Genomic DNA, 17,158 nt, shown 5'->3' with positions numbered 1-17,158 from the left:
GGAGGGGTCCTCTCACCTCTGCAGGAGTCTACCGTATCCCATGCAGCTGTGACAAGTCTCCAGAGGGACCACCAAACACCGCAGCAGCATTGCCCAGACACGAATTAAGGCAAAAGAAAGGCACTGCAGACTGATTCAACCAGAGAAGTCAGCCATAGCCAAGCCCTTCATGAACCAACCTGGGCACAGCATAGTATTTGTGAACACAGAAATGCTGGACTACTCTCACAATCACCCAAACCGAAGATGAGCCTGAGCTGGAAGACAAGGAGACAACAAACAGTAACTTCTGTCAATTGCCATACCAAGCCAGGACTCGTTTCCTTTCAGCCTACTTACAGTACTCCTTGTGAGGCAAAGTCCTAAACCCTAAAATGTTACATATTCTTGGACTGTTGAATGCTCCTGTGTTCATAGGGCCATTTCCTCATAGGTTTCTTTATAGACTGTAATTGTAACCTCTGAGGCATGTTTATGTGTTCAGCTTTCCACACTTTACTCTCTCTCTCTCTCTCTCTCTCTTTCTCTGTCCCAGGGGCTGGAATGATGTTGTTGCCGAATCCTCAGTCGTTTTGTGATGGAGTGGAAGTGAATCAGGTAAGCAGAAGGATTCCTGGGAGAGGAGGAAGGGAGCTGCCTGGGGGTCGTTTCTTCCAGGCTTCATAATCAAACATCTCTTGAAACAGAAAAGATCGAATGGGAGTTTCTTAAAAGTGAGATACTGAAGGCACAATTGGAAACAGTGCCAACAGGGAGGAAAAAATAAATAAGAGTAGTCTAAAGAAACCAGGATGGATGTTCAAAGAACTTTCAGCTGAGCTAAGATTTAAAAGGCACGTGTTTGAGAAACGGAAAAGGGGGGAAATCACCAAAGAATTCAAACGACTAACCAGCAGAAGTAAGAAAAGGTCTGACAAGCTAAAGCAGGAAACGAGCTCAGGTTTGCCAGAATTTAAAAACAATAAAAAGTGGTTCTTTGGTTGTGTCAGTACAGGCCCGTAGCCAGGATTTTGTTTCGGGGGGAGCTGAGTTTGATTTGGGGGGGGGGGGGCTGAGTCTGAGTGAAAGAGGGTCTACCCTAGCAAACCTTTTGTATTGTTACCCCAATACCCCCATGCATATGGGATATATGGAGCATGGTGATCAGATCATGATATGAATAAACATAACAGTTTAAATAATGTACCAGTAAGGCCTTCTTGTGGACCACCATGAGAATTTCGGGGGGGGGGGCTGAAGCCCCCCAAGCCCTCCCCCTGGCTACATGCCTGTGTCAGTAGAAGAAGGAAAAATGAAGAAGTGATAGGGTCTGTGCCTGGAGAAGGTGGTGAGATGCAAACGGGACGGGGAAGAGGGAGAACGTGGCCTCAGTCCTCTCCCAAAAGGGAATCTGTATTCTGCTTGAGCAAGATGGAGCAGATGGCGTAATAGGGGAAATGCGACCCAAAATAGGTAAAGAAGTTGTCCAGGAATAGCTGGCCACTCTCAATGAATTCAGGTCTCCAGGGCCACAGGAATGACACCCAAGGGTCACAGAAAAAATTTCAGAACCTCTGGCAATAATCTTTGAGAACTCCCGGAGAACGGGAGAAGTCTGACCAGAGTGGAGGAGGCAAAGAGTGTCTCTGTCTTCCAGAATGGACAAGGGGTGCTCACCAGCGGTTCCTCTTCATCCTGGAAAGAAGGGAGGAGTGCTGCAGGGCTCTTTTGGGGGTTCTGTCCTGGGCCCAGTGCTCTTCCACACCTTTCTTATTGACTTGGATGAAGGTTCAGAGGGCATGCTTATCATGTTTGCAGATGAGCCTCAGTTAATTCCAACAAAGAGAAATGTAGGAAATACGCAACGCACAGAGATACAGGATTGGGTAATATCTGGCTCGACAGAAGTCCATGTGAAAGGGATTTTGGAGTGTTAGTAGACCACAAGTTGGAGATGAGCCAACAGTGAGATGCACAGGTATACAAGTCTCAGGTGAGAAGGATTTCTCTTTCTTTTCCCTCCAGGGCCCAATTGCCTTTGAGGAGGTGGCTGTCCCTTTCGCCCCGGAGGAGTGGGTTAACCTGAATCCTGATCAGAAAGCCTTGCACATGCAGATCATGGAGGAGATTCATGGGATGGTGGACTCTCTTGGTAAGGCCCCTTCATTCCTGGGGGTTTCTGTTTCAAAATGCAGCATCCCAGTCAGCAGCTCTCTGGTGGGAGCAGGATCCTCAGTCATCCCAATCTCTGAGAGTTCTCAAGGCAGAGCTTTTGTTGGAAATATAGGACATTAGTGTCACATGGACTTGGTGCCTGAGTCACAGTGGTGTTGGCACTAATTCACGCTCCAATGGGAAGACTTCCATAACTGGAGCCAAGTGCAAGCGCACCACACTCCCTCGCAGCAACCGGGCCCCCTGGAAAACCCCTCAAGAGTAATCATTCCAGATCAGTCACACTTCTCTCTCTCTCTCTCTCTCTCTCTGTGAGTGTGTGTGTCCTGCCTCTGTGTTACTTGGGTTGAATTAGAAGGAATTTTACACAAAGCACAGACTGGAGGCTGTGTGGGAAGTAAAATAATTGTTTATTTGAACAAACTGAATGTCCTTCCTTTGGTTTCCGCTCTATGAAAGGAAACCCGATAATCTTCTGCAGCCTTGTACTTAACCCAGAATGTGACTGCCTTTACTTTACTAAATAGATATTAGATTTGACTTCTATACTACAGTGGTCTCTCGCTACTTTGCAGTTCGCCTCTCACAGACTCGCAGTTTCACGGTTTTTCAATATGGACTTAAGCGCATTTGTCTGTATGGAGAGGCTGCCTCTGCAGATCAAGCCGGAGCCGAGGATTACGTGAACAGCACGTTCAAGGAGGGTCATGTAGTGTATAAGTGTGTGGGGAGGGCTTATAAAGACTTAAAATATAGTAGGAAAACTATCTTTATTTTAATGTATAAAATATTCTGTCTCCTTCTCTCCCCCCGAGAGGGAGCCTCTGGAGCATGTGTCACTCATCTCTCTCTTCGAGGCTCCAGGCAGTCCAACAATGTCCATCTTGACTGAACAAGGGGTGGGGAAACGACAACAGTTCTCTCTTCTCTACCGCCATATCTAGGCTGTTTTAGGAATCCTTTCAATCCACTCCTTATCCCACTTCCTCAGAGTCCTCATCACTCATGCTGAGGAATGATTGTTTCTGCCCTTCTTCTTCCCAGCAGATAACTGGAAGAAGAGCAATGTGTGCACCAAACACAGGACGCATTTGGGACACCATGGGGACCTTCCTAGACACCAGCAAACCCACAGTGAAAATGGAGATTCTGCCAGAGAAAGGCCCTACAAATGCAACGTATGTGGACAATGTTTTACGCAAAAGATGGGACTTATACTTCACAAAACAGTCATTGCTGAGAGAAGCCATTGTAAATGGAAAATATCAGCAAAATGTATTGCTGATTACAAATCGCCACATTGGAGCCAAGAAGAAATATTTCAAGGAACTGACAATATCATAAGCCAACAGTGTGGGACATCTTTTGTGCAGAGTTCACACTTGAAACATGAGCGATTTCACACAGGACAAGAACCATATAGATGCCAGGAGTGTGGGATATGTTTTACTGACCGTTCAGCCTTGGTGAGCCACAAAAGACTCCACACAGGAAAGAAATCATACAAATGCCAGGAGTGTGGGAAATGTTTTGCTCTAAATGCAAACTTGGTGAGCCACAAAAGAGTCCACACAGGAGAGAAACCATACCAATGCCAGGAGTGTGGGAAATGTTTTACTGGCAGTTCAAATTTGGTGAGGCACAAAAGGCTCCACACAGGAGATAAGCCATACCAATGCCAGGAATGTGGGAAATGTTTTGCTCAAAATGCATATTTGGTGAGCCACAAAAGAGTTCACACAGGAGAGAAGCCATACCAATGCCAGGAGTGTGGGAAATGTTTTGGTTACTGTTTAGCTTTGGTGAGCCATAAAAGAGTCCACACAGGAGAGAAGCCATACCAGTGCCAGGAGTGTGGGAAATGTTTTACTCAGAGTTCAACCTTGGTGAGCCACAAAAGAATTCATACAGGAGAGAAGCCATACCACTGCCAGGAGTGTGGGAAAAGTTTTGCTCGCAGGTCACATTTGGTGAGCCACAAAAGAGTCCACACAGGAGAGAAGCCATACTAATGCCAGGAGTGTGGGAAAGGTTTTGCTGACCGTTCACATTTGGTGAGGCACAAAAGACTCCACACAGGACAGAATCCTTAGAAATGCCATGAGTGCGAGGTATATTTTTCTTTCCCCACACCTACAAAAAACTACACAAAGGATAGAAAGGTTAAAAGATCCAGAAGTATGGGAAATGTTTTATTTAGATGTCATCCCATAATAAGCACGAGAGAATATACGCAGACTAAAAAACATACAAATGCCGGGCATGTGGGAAATATTATAGTTGAGGTTGTTAACTTTTGAACTATCACAGAATAGATACAGGAGAGACATCATCCAAAGAGCTGGGACAAAATTAATAAAATGTTTTGCAACAGGGAAATGGCAGATCAAATGGCTTCCAGTAACACTTGGCTTGACTTTAGACTCATTTCTTTGACCATTTTCTTCTTAGTGTCATGCTGTCCATGCTCTATTCTGCCTTGGTCAGACCACACCTGGAATCACACACTCTCTCTTTCTTTTCTCTCTCCCCCACTTTTTCTACTTTTTCTTAATTGCTTTTAAATGTTTTTATGGAAAACTTTCAATAAAGATTATTTTAAAAAAAAAGTTGGGGAGTAATGCACAATGGTTTGACAGGGAGAGAATAGATCTCACTAACCATCCTAGAAATACAGATTTTTTTTCTTCCATCACTACATCTCTGCCACCATCTTGTGGAGAAGAGCAAACCACTGACCACCTGCTGCAATGCACCCCGAGACCTGCCACATGCACGATGGAGAACCTTCTTGCGGCAACACCAGAGGCACTCTAAGTGGCCAGATACTGGTCAAAGGACATTTAATAGAATACCAAGTCTGCAAAATTTGTGTGTGTGTTTTTTAATCTGTTTGTTTATTTTGTTCGGTTAGAAATGTAATACAATGTTCTGGTTGTGGATGACACGATAAATAAATGCTACCATCTTTAGTCGAAGCCTCCGTTGGTGTCGTGGGTCCAAACCTTGTGCCTTCCACAAAATAGCCCACTTATACCAAAAATAGAAAATAAGTGAATTCAGCTAATAATTGTAGAAATCTGTTAAACTCTTCTAATTCACAGTAATCACAAACAATATTATATGGATTCTATAAAATCACTCCGAAATGGGATCAACGCCGTGTCTTCTTCTGCCGAGTGGAACAGGACCGGTTTGGGCCTCACTCCAGGCCTTCCTCTGGCGGTCAAGTTCTAAACATGACACTTGTTCTCCTTCTTAGAGAGACAGGTTTTTATACTTAGTGGGATGGGATATTTATTATTTACTAGCCGTCCCCTGCCACACATTGCTGCGGCCCAGTCTGTGTGTATGCGTTTTGTGTGTGTGTATATATATATATGGTTTTGCACATGTGCTGTAATATGGTGTGGTTTTTTTTTGCTTTTTGGCTTTTTAGGTCTCTTCTGTTGTGTTTTTCCATGTTTTTATGAGTGATGGTCACTCGTTAGCCTGATAGGTTTATTGTGTCCAAATTTGGTGTCGATTTGTCCAGTTGTTTTTGAGTTATGTTAATCCCACAAACGGATCATTATTATTAATTTTTTCTTTATTTGCTACATTTGTATCCTGCCCCTCTCAGCCCGCAGGCGACTCGAGGTGGTTCACAAGGCAACAATTCAATGCCAACAACATCATAAAAACATTACAACATTAAAAAGTATTAACACATCAATTAAAGCCATGACAATAATAAAAACAATCATTTCATCTCCTAGATAAAAACATAATCCAATCTAATAATCCAATTGTTCCATGATCCTATGTCTAATTACACTGCCTTTTCAAAACACCTGCTCGAATAGCCAGGTTTTGACTTTTTTCCAGAAGTCAAAAGGCTGATCTTATGTCCCTAGGAAGGGCGTTCCATAGCCGAGAGGCCACTACTGAGAAGGCCCTGCCTCTCGTCCCTGCCAAACATATTTGTGACGCAGATGGGGTCGAGAGCAGGGCCTCCCCAGACTATCTTAATGTCCTAGATGGTTCATAAGGGGAGATGCGTTCGGACAGGTAAGTTGAGCCAGAACTGTTTAGGGCTTTATAGGCTAAAGCCAGCACTTTGAATTGTGCCCGGTAGCAAACTAGCAGCCAGTGGAGCTGGTGCAGCAGAGGAGTTGTATGCTCCCTGAGCGCCACTCCTGTTAGTAATCTGGCAGCCGTCAGTTCGACCAGTTGAAGCTTCCAAACAGTCTTCAAAGGCAACCCCTCGTAGAAAGCGTTGCAGTAGTCTATACGAGATGTAACCACAGCGTGGACTACCGTGGCCAAGTCAGACTTCCCAAGGTACGGGCGCAGCTGGCACACAAGTTTTAACCGTGCAAATGCTCCCCTGGTCATCACCGAGACCTGGGGTTCCAGGCTCAGGGATGAGTCCAGGATCACTCCCAGGCTGCGAACCTGCATCTTCAGGGGGAGTGTAATCTCATCCAACACAGGCTGTAACCCTATGCCCTGTTCGGCCTTGCGACTGACCAGGAGGACCTCTGTCTTGTCTGGATTCAGTTTCAATTTGTTTGCCCTCATCCAGTCCAACACAGCAGCCAAGCACCGGTTCAAGGTCTGAACAACCTCCTTAGTAACAGGTGGGAAGGAGTGACAGAGTTGGACGTCATCTGCGTACAGGTGACATTGCACCCCGAAACTCCGGATGATCTCCCCCAGCGGCTTCATGTAGACGTTAAACAACATGGGAGACAGTATTGAGCCCTGAGGAACCCCGAAACTCCTTCCCCTCCTTCCAGGGCCAGGCTGGGCAAGGAAGAAGGATGAAGGGGAGGGAGTGTAGTCTTCCTAGAGAGGCAGGAAGGAAGTGGGCCTCCCCACCCCAGACCCGCCTTTCCTGCCCCTCTAGGAACCAGACTCCCTCCCCTTCACACTTCCTTCTTCCCTGGATCCTTCTCTTCCTCCTCCTCCTCCTCCTCCTCCTCTTCTCTTTCCTCTCCTCCTTCCAGTGAGTCCTCTTCCCATTCCTTCTCCAAAGGGACAAAGAGGGGCTGAAGCCCAACAAACACACCTGGAGGGAGGGAGGGCCAAAGGGGGGCCAGGCCTAGACTAACCTGAGGTCGGGGGTCACCAGGGGATCCCAAGGTGTGCAGCCACTTCTCTTCTCACTGAGGAGTGCTGAAGAGAGGCCAGTGATGCCAAGTGTCTCTGAAGCAGCGGTGTCCCTCCGCCTTCCTCATCCCGCGACCCCTTCACGCAGTTCCTGGTGTGGTGGTGACCCCAATCATCACATTATTTGTGTTGCTACTTCACAACTGTCATTGTGTTCCTGTTATGAATCATAATGTAAATATCTGGTATGCAGGATGTATACCCGATACACCCAATTTTGAATACTGGTGGGGTTGGGGGGACTGAGTTTGTCATTTGGGAGTTGTAGTTGCTGGGATTTATAGTTCACCTACAATCCAAGAGCATTCTGAACTCCACCAATGATGGGATTGAACCAAACTTAGCACGCAGAACTCCCATGACCAGCAGAAAATACTGGAAGGGTTTGGTGGGCATTGACCTTGAGTTTGGGAGTTGTAGAGTTGTAGTTGGGAGTTGGGAGTTGTAGTTCACCTACATCCAGAAAGCACTGCGGACTCAAACAATGATGGATCTGGACCAAACTTGGCACGAATACTCAATATGCAGCAGTGGAACTCTCTGCCCCAGAGTGTGGTGGAGGCTCCTTCTTTGGAAGCTTTTAAACAGAGGCTGGATGGCCATCTGTCAGGGGTGATTTGAATGCAATATTCCTGCTTCTTGGCAGAATAGGGTTGGACTGGATGGCCCATGAGGTCTCCTCCAACTCTTTGATTCTATGATTCTATGATTCTATGCCCAAATGTGAACACTGGTGGAGTTTGGGAGGAAATAGAGCTTGACATTTGAGAGTTGTAACTGCTGGGATTTATAGTTCACCTACAATCAAAGAGCATTCTGAACTCCACCAACAATGGAATTGAATCAAACTTGGCACATAGAACTCCTGTGACCAACAGAAAATACTAGAATGGGTTTAGTGGGTATTCATCTTGATTTCTAGAATTGTAGTTCACCTACATCCAGAAAGCACTGTGGACTCAAGCAATGATGGATCTGGACCAAACTTGACACGAATACTCAATATGCCCAAATGTGAACACTGGTGGAGTTTGGGAGGAAATAGAGCTTGACATTTGAGAGTTGTAACTGCTGGGATTTATAGGTCACCTACAATCAAAGAGCATTCTGAACCCCACCAACACAGAACTTCCATAACCAACAGAAAATGCTGTGTTTTCTGACGGTCTTTGGTGACCCCTCTGACACCCCCTCATGAGCCCCCCCCAAGGGGTCCCGACCCCCAGGTTGAGGAAAGCTGCTCTGAAGTCTCTTTGTATAATAGTCCAAAATGAACCTACAACCCATGAATCCCATTGTAGTCCACACTCCCTGCTGTGCTCCCCTTCCTTTGGTTCTTTAGACATTCAATGAAGGGTTTCCATTCTTCTGGAAGTTTGTGTATATTTGTTTGTTTTGCAGCCAGAGTTAATTTCTCTGTTTTTGGGCATTTCCATCCAATTTTCTGGTGTTGGCCTGTTTTGTTGTTTCCATCGTTTTGTGTTTTCGGTTCCTGCTTCTGTTGGAACTAGAAAAAGGGTTTATATATCTGTGGAATGACCAGGGTGGGACACAGGACTCTTGTCTGTTGGAGCTAGGTGTGAATGTTTCAACTGACCACCCTTCCCTGGTCATTTCACAGATATATAGACCCTTTTTCCTAATTCCAACAGACCTCACTACCTCTGAGGATGCTTGCCTTAGATGCAGGCGAAACATCAGGAGAGAATGCTTCTAGAACATGGCCATATAGCCTGAAAAAACCTACAACAACCCAGTGATTCTGGCCATTTTCTCTCTCAAGGGTTGGGAAGAAGCTTATGAAGGGAGAGAAGATCCACAGTCTGAGATTTTCTTAGGCATTTCAGATTACTTGTTTCAATGTCTTTTATCTATCTGTAATGCCATATGAACTTGGGTTCAAACCCCTTTTCTTTTGCTATCTTAAAACTGTCTAACTCTTCCCAGTGGTGGTGTCCAAAATACTCACACCAAACCATAAAAACCAGAAGTAGTTACATAGTGAGTGAAGGCATTTAATGCATTTATTTAAACACTGAACAAAATGGTAATTGGTTTCTCTTTTCTTTTTTAAGTAAAATATTGCCACAAGAGTTATGCAGTTTAAGGACAAGAAGGTTTAGTAGTTTAGTTATTAGATAGATGTTTTCGGCTTGACAGTTCTTTCAGATTTGTCTTTTATCATGCAATTGTTCTGCGTCATCTGCAGAATTTTATAGACATCTCCACACTGTCATATTTTATTTAATAACCATCCAAAGTTTGCCTAGGAGTTCCTTCATCTTTTTTCTTTACACCAAAACTGTGTTAAGAAGGGACACTGCCTGAATCCTATTAATAGCTCCAACTAGAAGAAATCAATTGAATGGGAGTTAATGTATGTGTAAATCCCATTCATTCAATAGGTTTGCTTTAATTGAGATAACCAGACCTGTGGTTTGATTGGTAGATTCCAGCCATGAAAGCCTTCGACAAGCTCTTCGACAAAACTCCAGTTTTTCAGGAGTTATGTGCCATCTATATATAATTTTGTTAAAATGTTTCTGATGATGTGACTCCTGGTAAGTTTTAATCATTTCTTTCCAGAGTTCTTCCCTTTCTTCTTGACTTCTTCTGCCTTTTTTTCACAGAGGAAATGTGAGGGTTGCCTGAGCATTTGCAGTTGAGCCTGTTGAGGGATTTCTTTCCCTTGAGAGAAGAGGGAGGAAAGGCATCTGGGATACGGTTGGGTTCTTCATCAAAGAGTGGCCCCAACATGGAGAGACCTGGACCTGAAGCAGGCAAGCCCCCCGGGAGCAGTGGGGAATCCTGGGAAATAACTACACAGATGTTCCTGGATAAACACACACAGCGCCAGCGCTTCAGGCATTCCTCCTTCCGAGAGGGCGAGGGACCCAGAGAGGTTTGCAGCCGCCTCCACTCTCTCTGCCGCCAGTGGCTGAAGCCAGAGCAACACACCAAGGCGGAGATGCTGGACCTGGTGATCCTGGAGCAGTTCCTGAGCATCCTGCCCCCAGAGATGGGGAGCTGGGTCCAAGAGTGTGGGGCAGAGACCTCTTCCCAGGCGGTGGCCCTGGCAGAAGGCTTCCTCCTGAGTCGGGCAGAGGACGAGAAGCAGGACGGACAGGTGAGAGCATTGCCTCTTGGGTTCACTCACCTTGGGACTGATGGAGAGATTAAGCGTACATCCTGCCCTTCTTCCAAGATGGGACCCATTTGAGGGAGAAGCCGGACTCTGCTCCCTCGGCCTCTTCTCCCCCCTGCTCTGCCCCTCCTGTTCCCACATCCTTATCCCCTGTAAGCTCACTTGCATCTCATTTCAGAGTTCTTGACCTCCAATATGACATCGGAAAGGATGGGAGGTGGAATATGGTCAATCTCAGAATGCAGTTCCTGCACATTTTGAAAAATAATCCTTTTGTAATCTTTCTCTATACTGCTTCTGAAATTCTTTGTGCTCTTTCAGGATCAAAATAACTGTATGGAAGCCCACCTCTGCTCCCTCAGCCTCTTTTCCCACTTTCTCTGCCCCTCCTGCTCCCACCTCCATATCCACTGTAACCTCAGTTGCTGATCTATCCAAATTTGTTGACCCTGGATATCACACAGGGAATGATGGGAGGGGGAGTGTAGCATTCGTTAGGTTTCCATCTCAGAAGTTATTCTTTCAACAAAAAATCCATGCAGTTTCTGCACATATGTCTGTGATATTTTTGAAAATTCTCTGTACTTCTTCTGGAATACTATCTGCTCTTCCAGGCCCAAAATAACTGCATGGAAGTCCACCCTGATGTCCCTTCATCAGAAAAGCCTCACTCAGACACCAAGCAGAGCCTCCAGCAGAAGGAGCTGAAGCAGGAAGGAGAGGAAGGAGAGGAAGGAGAGGGGGCTGCAGCCTGGCAGGGTAAGAAGGAACCCTTCTGGGAGTTTTGGTGTTTTATGCCAGTGGAAATTCCCCTTTGAGGGGATTGTAGCACATCCCCAGTTTGAGCTTGAGAAGGGTCACATGAAGGATCTTTTGGCCTTGGGATGGGTATTTATTCTAAACTCACATCCTTTGTTTGATGTCTGTTTTATGAACTTTAATATCATAGAAATACAGTTTTAATGTGGATCTTTTATAGAAATATGTATATTTATTGAATTTTGCAATGTTTGTGTTATTATTATTATTATTACTATTATTATTATTATTATTTTACTGACACAAAAACACAGTATGTTACAGCAAACAAGATCTATATGCTGGATTTCGTATCACAAATCACAAGTAGAACACTTCCCAAGTGTCTAGGACTGTGTGATGTATTTTGAATGATGCACGCAGATGCAAGTCAGGTGGCCTTTTGCAGTTGACAGATCGTGATTTTGTCAACGTTTATTATTTCCAAATGCCGACTGAGACCACTGGGACCACCTGGACTGGTTGATGCCAGAGCCTTTGCAGTTCCATTTTGAGGTCCTGATAATGGCTGAGTTTTTCCTGTTGTTTTTCCTCAATGCGACTATCACCTGGAATGGCAACATCGATAATCCAGACTTTTTTCTTTTCCACAATCGTAATTTCTGGTGTATTGAGTTCCAAAACTTTATCAGTCTGTATTCGAACGTCCCACAGTAGTTTTGCGTGTTCATTTTCCACGATCTTTGCAGGTTTATGATCCCACCAATTCTTTACTAATGGCAGGTGGTACTTGCGACATCATTTGTGCCACAGAGTTGTGTAGTCCATCTTGCAACAGCTGAGGAGATGATCCATGGTTTTATCAGTTTCCTTGCACAGTCTGCATTTTGGGTCATCCTCTGATTCTTCAATCGTGTCCTGAATGGCACTGGTTCTGATGGCTTGCTCCTGGGCTGCCAGAACCAGGCCTTCTTCTGTCTCCTTCTTCAGGGTTCCATTCGTGGGCTGTAACCAGGTCTTCTCCTTATCAACTTTTCCTTCAATTTTGTCAAGGAACTGCCCATTCAATGCTTATTATTATTATTGTGTTGCTATGTATTTTTCGGGCTGTCTGGCCATGTTCCAGAAGCATTCTCTCCTGACGTTTCACCCACATCTATGCCAGGCATCTTCAGAGGTTAAGGGGTCTGTTGGAAATTAAGTAAGTGAGGTTTATATATCTGTGGAATGTCCAGGGTGGGTTTGTACAAATGCTACGCTCAGCAAAGGGCAGGAGGGGTCCTCTCACCTCTGCGGGAGTCTACCGTATACCATGCAGCTGTGGACAAGTCTACAGAGGGGCCACCAAACATCACAGCAGCATTGAAAAGCTGGCCCACTCTCACAATCACCCAAACCTAAGATGAGCCTTGAAACTGAGCTGGAAGACAAACAGGCAACAAACAGTAACTTTAGTCCATTGAAATACCAAGCCCAGGACTCCTTTCCTTTCAACCTACTCACAGCACTGCTTGTGAGACAAAGTCCTAAATCCTAAAATTTTACATATTCTTGGGCTGTTGAATGCTCCTGTGTTCATAGGGTCATTTCCTCATAGGTTTCTTTATAGGACTGTAATTGTCACCTCTGAGGCATGTTTATGTGATCAGATTTCCACCCCTTGCTCTCTCTCTCTCTCTCTCTCTCTCTCTCTCTCTCTCCCAGGGGCTGGAATGAGGTTGTTGCCGAATCCTCAGTCGTTTTGTGATGGAGTGGAAGTGAATCAGGTAAGCAGAAGGATTCCTGGGAGAGGAGGAAGGGAGTTGCCCGAGGGTCATTTCTTCCAGGCTTCCTCCTCAAACATCTCTTGAAACAGAAAAGATCGAATGGGAGTTTCTTCAAAATGAAATACTGAAGGCAGAATTGGAAACAGCGACAACAAGGGGAAAAATATAAGAGAAGTCTAAAGAAACCAGAATGGATGTCCGAAGAAGTGAGCTAAGATTTAAAAGGAACATCTACAAGAAATGGAAAAGGGGGGAAATCACCAAGGATTTCAGACAGCTAACCAGCATAAGGAGGGAAAAGGTCTGACAAGGCAAAACAGGAAATGAGCTCAGGTTTGCCAGAGAGATTCAAAACAATAAAAAGTGGGTTCTTTGGTTGTGTCAGTTGAAGAAGGAAAAACGAGCCCAGAGTAGAGTCTGTACCTGGAGAAGGTGGTGCTATGACCACAGGGGATGGGGAAGAGGGAGAGCGTGGCCTCAGTCCTCTCCCAAAAGGGAATCTGCATTCCGCTTGAGCAAGACGGAGTAGGTGAGGTAAGAGGGGAAATGCAAAATAGGTAAAGAAGCAGTCCAGGTATAGCTGGCCACTCTCAGTGAATTCAGCTCTCCAGGGCCACAGGAACGACACCAAAGAGTCCTGAAGGATTTCGCAGAAGAAATTTCAGAACCACTGGCAATAATCTTTGAGAACTCCCGGAGAACGGGAGAAGTCTGACCAGAGTGGAGGAGGCAAAGAGTGTCTCTGTCTTCCAGAATGGACAAGGGGTGCTCACCAGAGGTTCCTCTTCATCCTGGAAAGAAGGGAGGAGTGCTGCAGGGCTCTTTTGGGGGTTCTGTCCTGGGCCCAGTGCTCTTCCACACCTTTCTTATTGACTTGGATGAAGGTTCAGAGGGCATGCTTATCATGTTTGCAGATGAGACCAAATCAGGAGGGATAGATAATACTCCAGAAGACAGGATCAGAACTCAAAATGGCCTTAACATGTTAAATTAAATTAATTTCAACAAAGAGAAATGTAGGAAATATGCAATGCACAGATACAGGATGGGTAACATCTGGCTCGATAACAGTCCATGTGAAAGGGATTTTGGAGTGTTAGTAGACCACAAGTTGGACATGAGCCAACTGTGAGATGCACAGGTATGGAAGTCTCAGGTGAGAAGGAGTTCTCTTTCTTTTCCCTCCAGGGCCCAATTGCCTTTGAGGAGGTGGCTGTCCCTTTTGCCCCGGAGGAGTGGGTTCTCCTGGATCCTGATCAGAAAGCCTTGCACATGCAGATCATGGAGGAGATTCGTGGGATGGTGGACTCTCTTGGTAAGGCCCCTCATTCCTGGGGATTTCTGTTCCAAAATGCAGCATCCCAGTCAGCAGCTCTCTGGTGGGAGCAGGATCCTCCATCATCCCAATCTCTGAGAGTTCTCAAGGCAGGGCTTTTGTTGGAAATATAGGGCATTATTGAACATGGACTTGGTGCCTGAGTCACAGTGGTGTTGGCACCAATTCACATTCCAATGGAAAGACTTCCATGACTGGAAAATCTATCCCTTTTCCCTTTTAGAGCAAACTTCCAAAAACTGTAAGAGTCCCATTCAGTAGTTGATGTTAAAAGCAGAACCATATCTGCAGGCCTCCAGAATTCGGTCTGGAACCTTCTACGTTGGAGTAGAAAAATCCATCCTTATCTGAAGATGGGAAGAGAGAAGTGGACGTTAGGGAGAGAAATAAAAAGGAAGGTAGAAGGGAAAGTCTTAAGCGAGATAAAAAGCAAAGCCTTTGGATGTGAAGGGAAAAGGCATCCATTCCCCCCGAGAGAAGGAGACAGAATACAAACCTGGACTGGGCTGAGCAACAGGGAGCCTCTGGAGCATGTGTCACTCATCTCTCTCTTCGAGGCTCCAGGCAGTCACACAGGGTCCATCTTGACTGAATAAGGGGTGGGGAATGACAACAGTTCTGTCTTCTCCACCTCCGTGTCTAGGCTGTTTTAGGAATCCTTTCAATCCACTCCTTATCCCACTTCCTCAGAGTCCTCATCACTCACGCTGAGGAATGATTGTTTCTGCCCTTCTTCTTCCCAGCAGATAACTGGAAGGAGAGCAATGTGTGCACCAAACACAGGACGCATTTGGGACACAACGGGGACCTTCCTAGACACCAGCAAACTCACAGTGAAAATGGAGATTCTGCCAGAGAAAGGCCCTACAAATGCAATGTATGTGGACAATGTTTTACGCAAAAGATGGGACTTAGACTTCACAAGACACTCAGTGCTGGGAGAAGCCATTGTAAATGGAAAATATCAGCAAAATGTATTGCTGATTACGAATTGCCACATCGGAGCCAAGAAGAAATCTTTCAAGGAACTGATGATATCATAAGCCAGGAATGTGGGACATCTTTGATGCAGAGTTCACACTTGAAATATGAGCGATTTAACACAGGACAGGAGCCATATAGATGCCAGGAGTGTGAAAAGTGTTTTCCTTCCAGTTCACAACTGATGAGGCACAAAAAGCTTCACACAGGAAAGGAAGGGTACAAGTGCCAGAAGTGTGGGAAATGTTTTACTCAGAATACACAACTTATAGACCATGGGAGATCCCACACAGGAGAGAAGCCATACCAATGCCAGGAGTGTGGGAAATGTTTTGCTTACAGTTCAGTCTTGGTGAGCCACAAAAGACTCCACACAGGAGAAAAACCGTACCAATGCGAAGAGTGTGGGAAATGTTTTGCTTACAGTTCAGTCTTGGTGAGCCACAAAAGACTCCACACAGGAGAGAAACCGTACCAATGCGAAGAGTGTGGGAAATGTTTTGCTGACTGCTCAGCCTTGATGAGGCACAAGAGACTCCACACAGGAGAGAAACCATACCAATGCCAGCAGTGTGAGAAATGTTTTGCTGACCCTTCAGCCTTGGTGAGCCACAAAAGACTCCACACAGGAGAGAAACCATACCAATGCCAGGAGTGTGGGAAATGTTTTGCTTACAGTTCACACTTGGTGAGGCACAAAAAACTCCACGCAGGACAGAAGCCTTAGAAATGCCAGGAGTGTCAGAAATGTTTTGCTTTCCCCACACCCACAAAAAACTACACAAAGGCTAGAAAGGCTAAAAGATCCAGAAGTATGGGAAATGTTTTATTTAGACGTCCTCCAATAACAAGCACTAGTGAATATACACAGGCTAAAAACATACAAATGCTAAGACATGTGAGAAATGTTTTAGTTGAGGTGGTTAACTTTTGAACTATCACAGACTACATACCGGAGAGACATCATCCAAAGAGCTCGAACAAAATTAATAAAATGTTTTGCAACAGGGAAATGGCAGATGAAATGGCTTCCAGTAACACTTGGCTTGACTTTGGACTCATTTCTTTGACCATTTTCTTCTTAGTGTCATGCTACCTGTGCTCTAGTCTGCCTTGGTCAGACCACACCTGGAGTCACACACTCTTTCTTTCTTTTCTCTCTCTCCCACTTTTTCTATCTTTTCTTAATTGCTTTTAAATGTTTTTATGGAAAACGTTCAATAAAGATTATTTTAAAAAGAGTTTGGGAGCAATGTTTTGACAGGGAGAGAAGATATCTAAGTAATCATCCTAGAAATGCATATTTTTTTCTTCCATCACTACATCTCTGCCGCCATCTTTACTCGAAGCCCCTGTTGGTGTTGTGGGTCCAACCCTTGTGCCTTCCACAAAATAGCCCACTTACACCGAAAATAGAAAAATGGTGAATTCAGCGAATAATTGTAGAAATCTGTTAAACTCTTCAATTTCACAGTAATCACAAACAATATTAAATGGATTCTATACAATCCCTCTGAGATAGGATCAGCGCCGTGTCTTCTTCTGCCGAGTGGAAAAAGGACCGGTTTGGGCCTCACTCCAGGCCTTCCTCTGGCGGGCAAGTTGTAAACGTGACACTTGTTGTCCTTCTTAGAGAGACAGGTTTTTAATACTTAGTGGGATGGGATATTTATTATTTACTAGCCGTCCCCTGCTACATGTTGCTGTGGCCCAGTCTGTATATGTGTTTTGTGTGTGTATGTTTGTGTATATGTGTGTTTGTGTATATATATGCGGTTTTGCACATGTGGTTTAATGTTTTGTTTTTTGGCTTTTAAGGTCTCTTCTGCTGTGTTTTTCAATGTTTTTATGAGTGATGGTCAC

At 45.0% G+C, this 17,158-nt stretch overlaps 1 protein-coding gene and 1 pseudogene across 1 annotated transcript in view; both read left to right on the top strand.

Annotated features, from left to right (window-relative positions):
* Positions 1-4,861, top strand: part of LOC137094752 (zinc finger protein 708-like) — a 30,708-nt gene extending 25,847 nt beyond the window's left edge. The window contains exons 4-6 of the mRNA XM_067465213.1: positions 536-597; positions 2,005-2,131; positions 3,199-4,861. Of these exons, the coding sequence (XP_067321314.1) occupies positions 536-597; positions 2,005-2,131; positions 3,199-4,166 (1,157 nt within the window). The 3' untranslated portion in view covers positions 4,167-4,861. The remainder of the gene's footprint in view (positions 1-535; positions 598-2,004; positions 2,132-3,198) is intronic.
* Positions 4,862-7,410: 2,549 nt separating this feature from the next.
* LOC137096273 (zinc finger protein 397-like) lies at positions 7,411-16,504 on the top strand (annotated as a pseudogene).
* Positions 16,505-17,158: the final 654 nt, after the last annotated feature.

The sequence above is a fragment of the Anolis sagrei genome, chromosome 2 (assembly GCF_037176765.1).
Source record: "Anolis sagrei isolate rAnoSag1 chromosome 2, rAnoSag1.mat, whole genome shotgun sequence".
Classification (NCBI taxonomy): Eukaryota; Metazoa; Chordata; class Lepidosauria; order Squamata; family Dactyloidae; genus Anolis; species Anolis sagrei.
The sequence above is the reverse complement of the archived record's forward strand: the minus strand, read 5'-3'. Positions and strand labels throughout refer to the sequence as shown.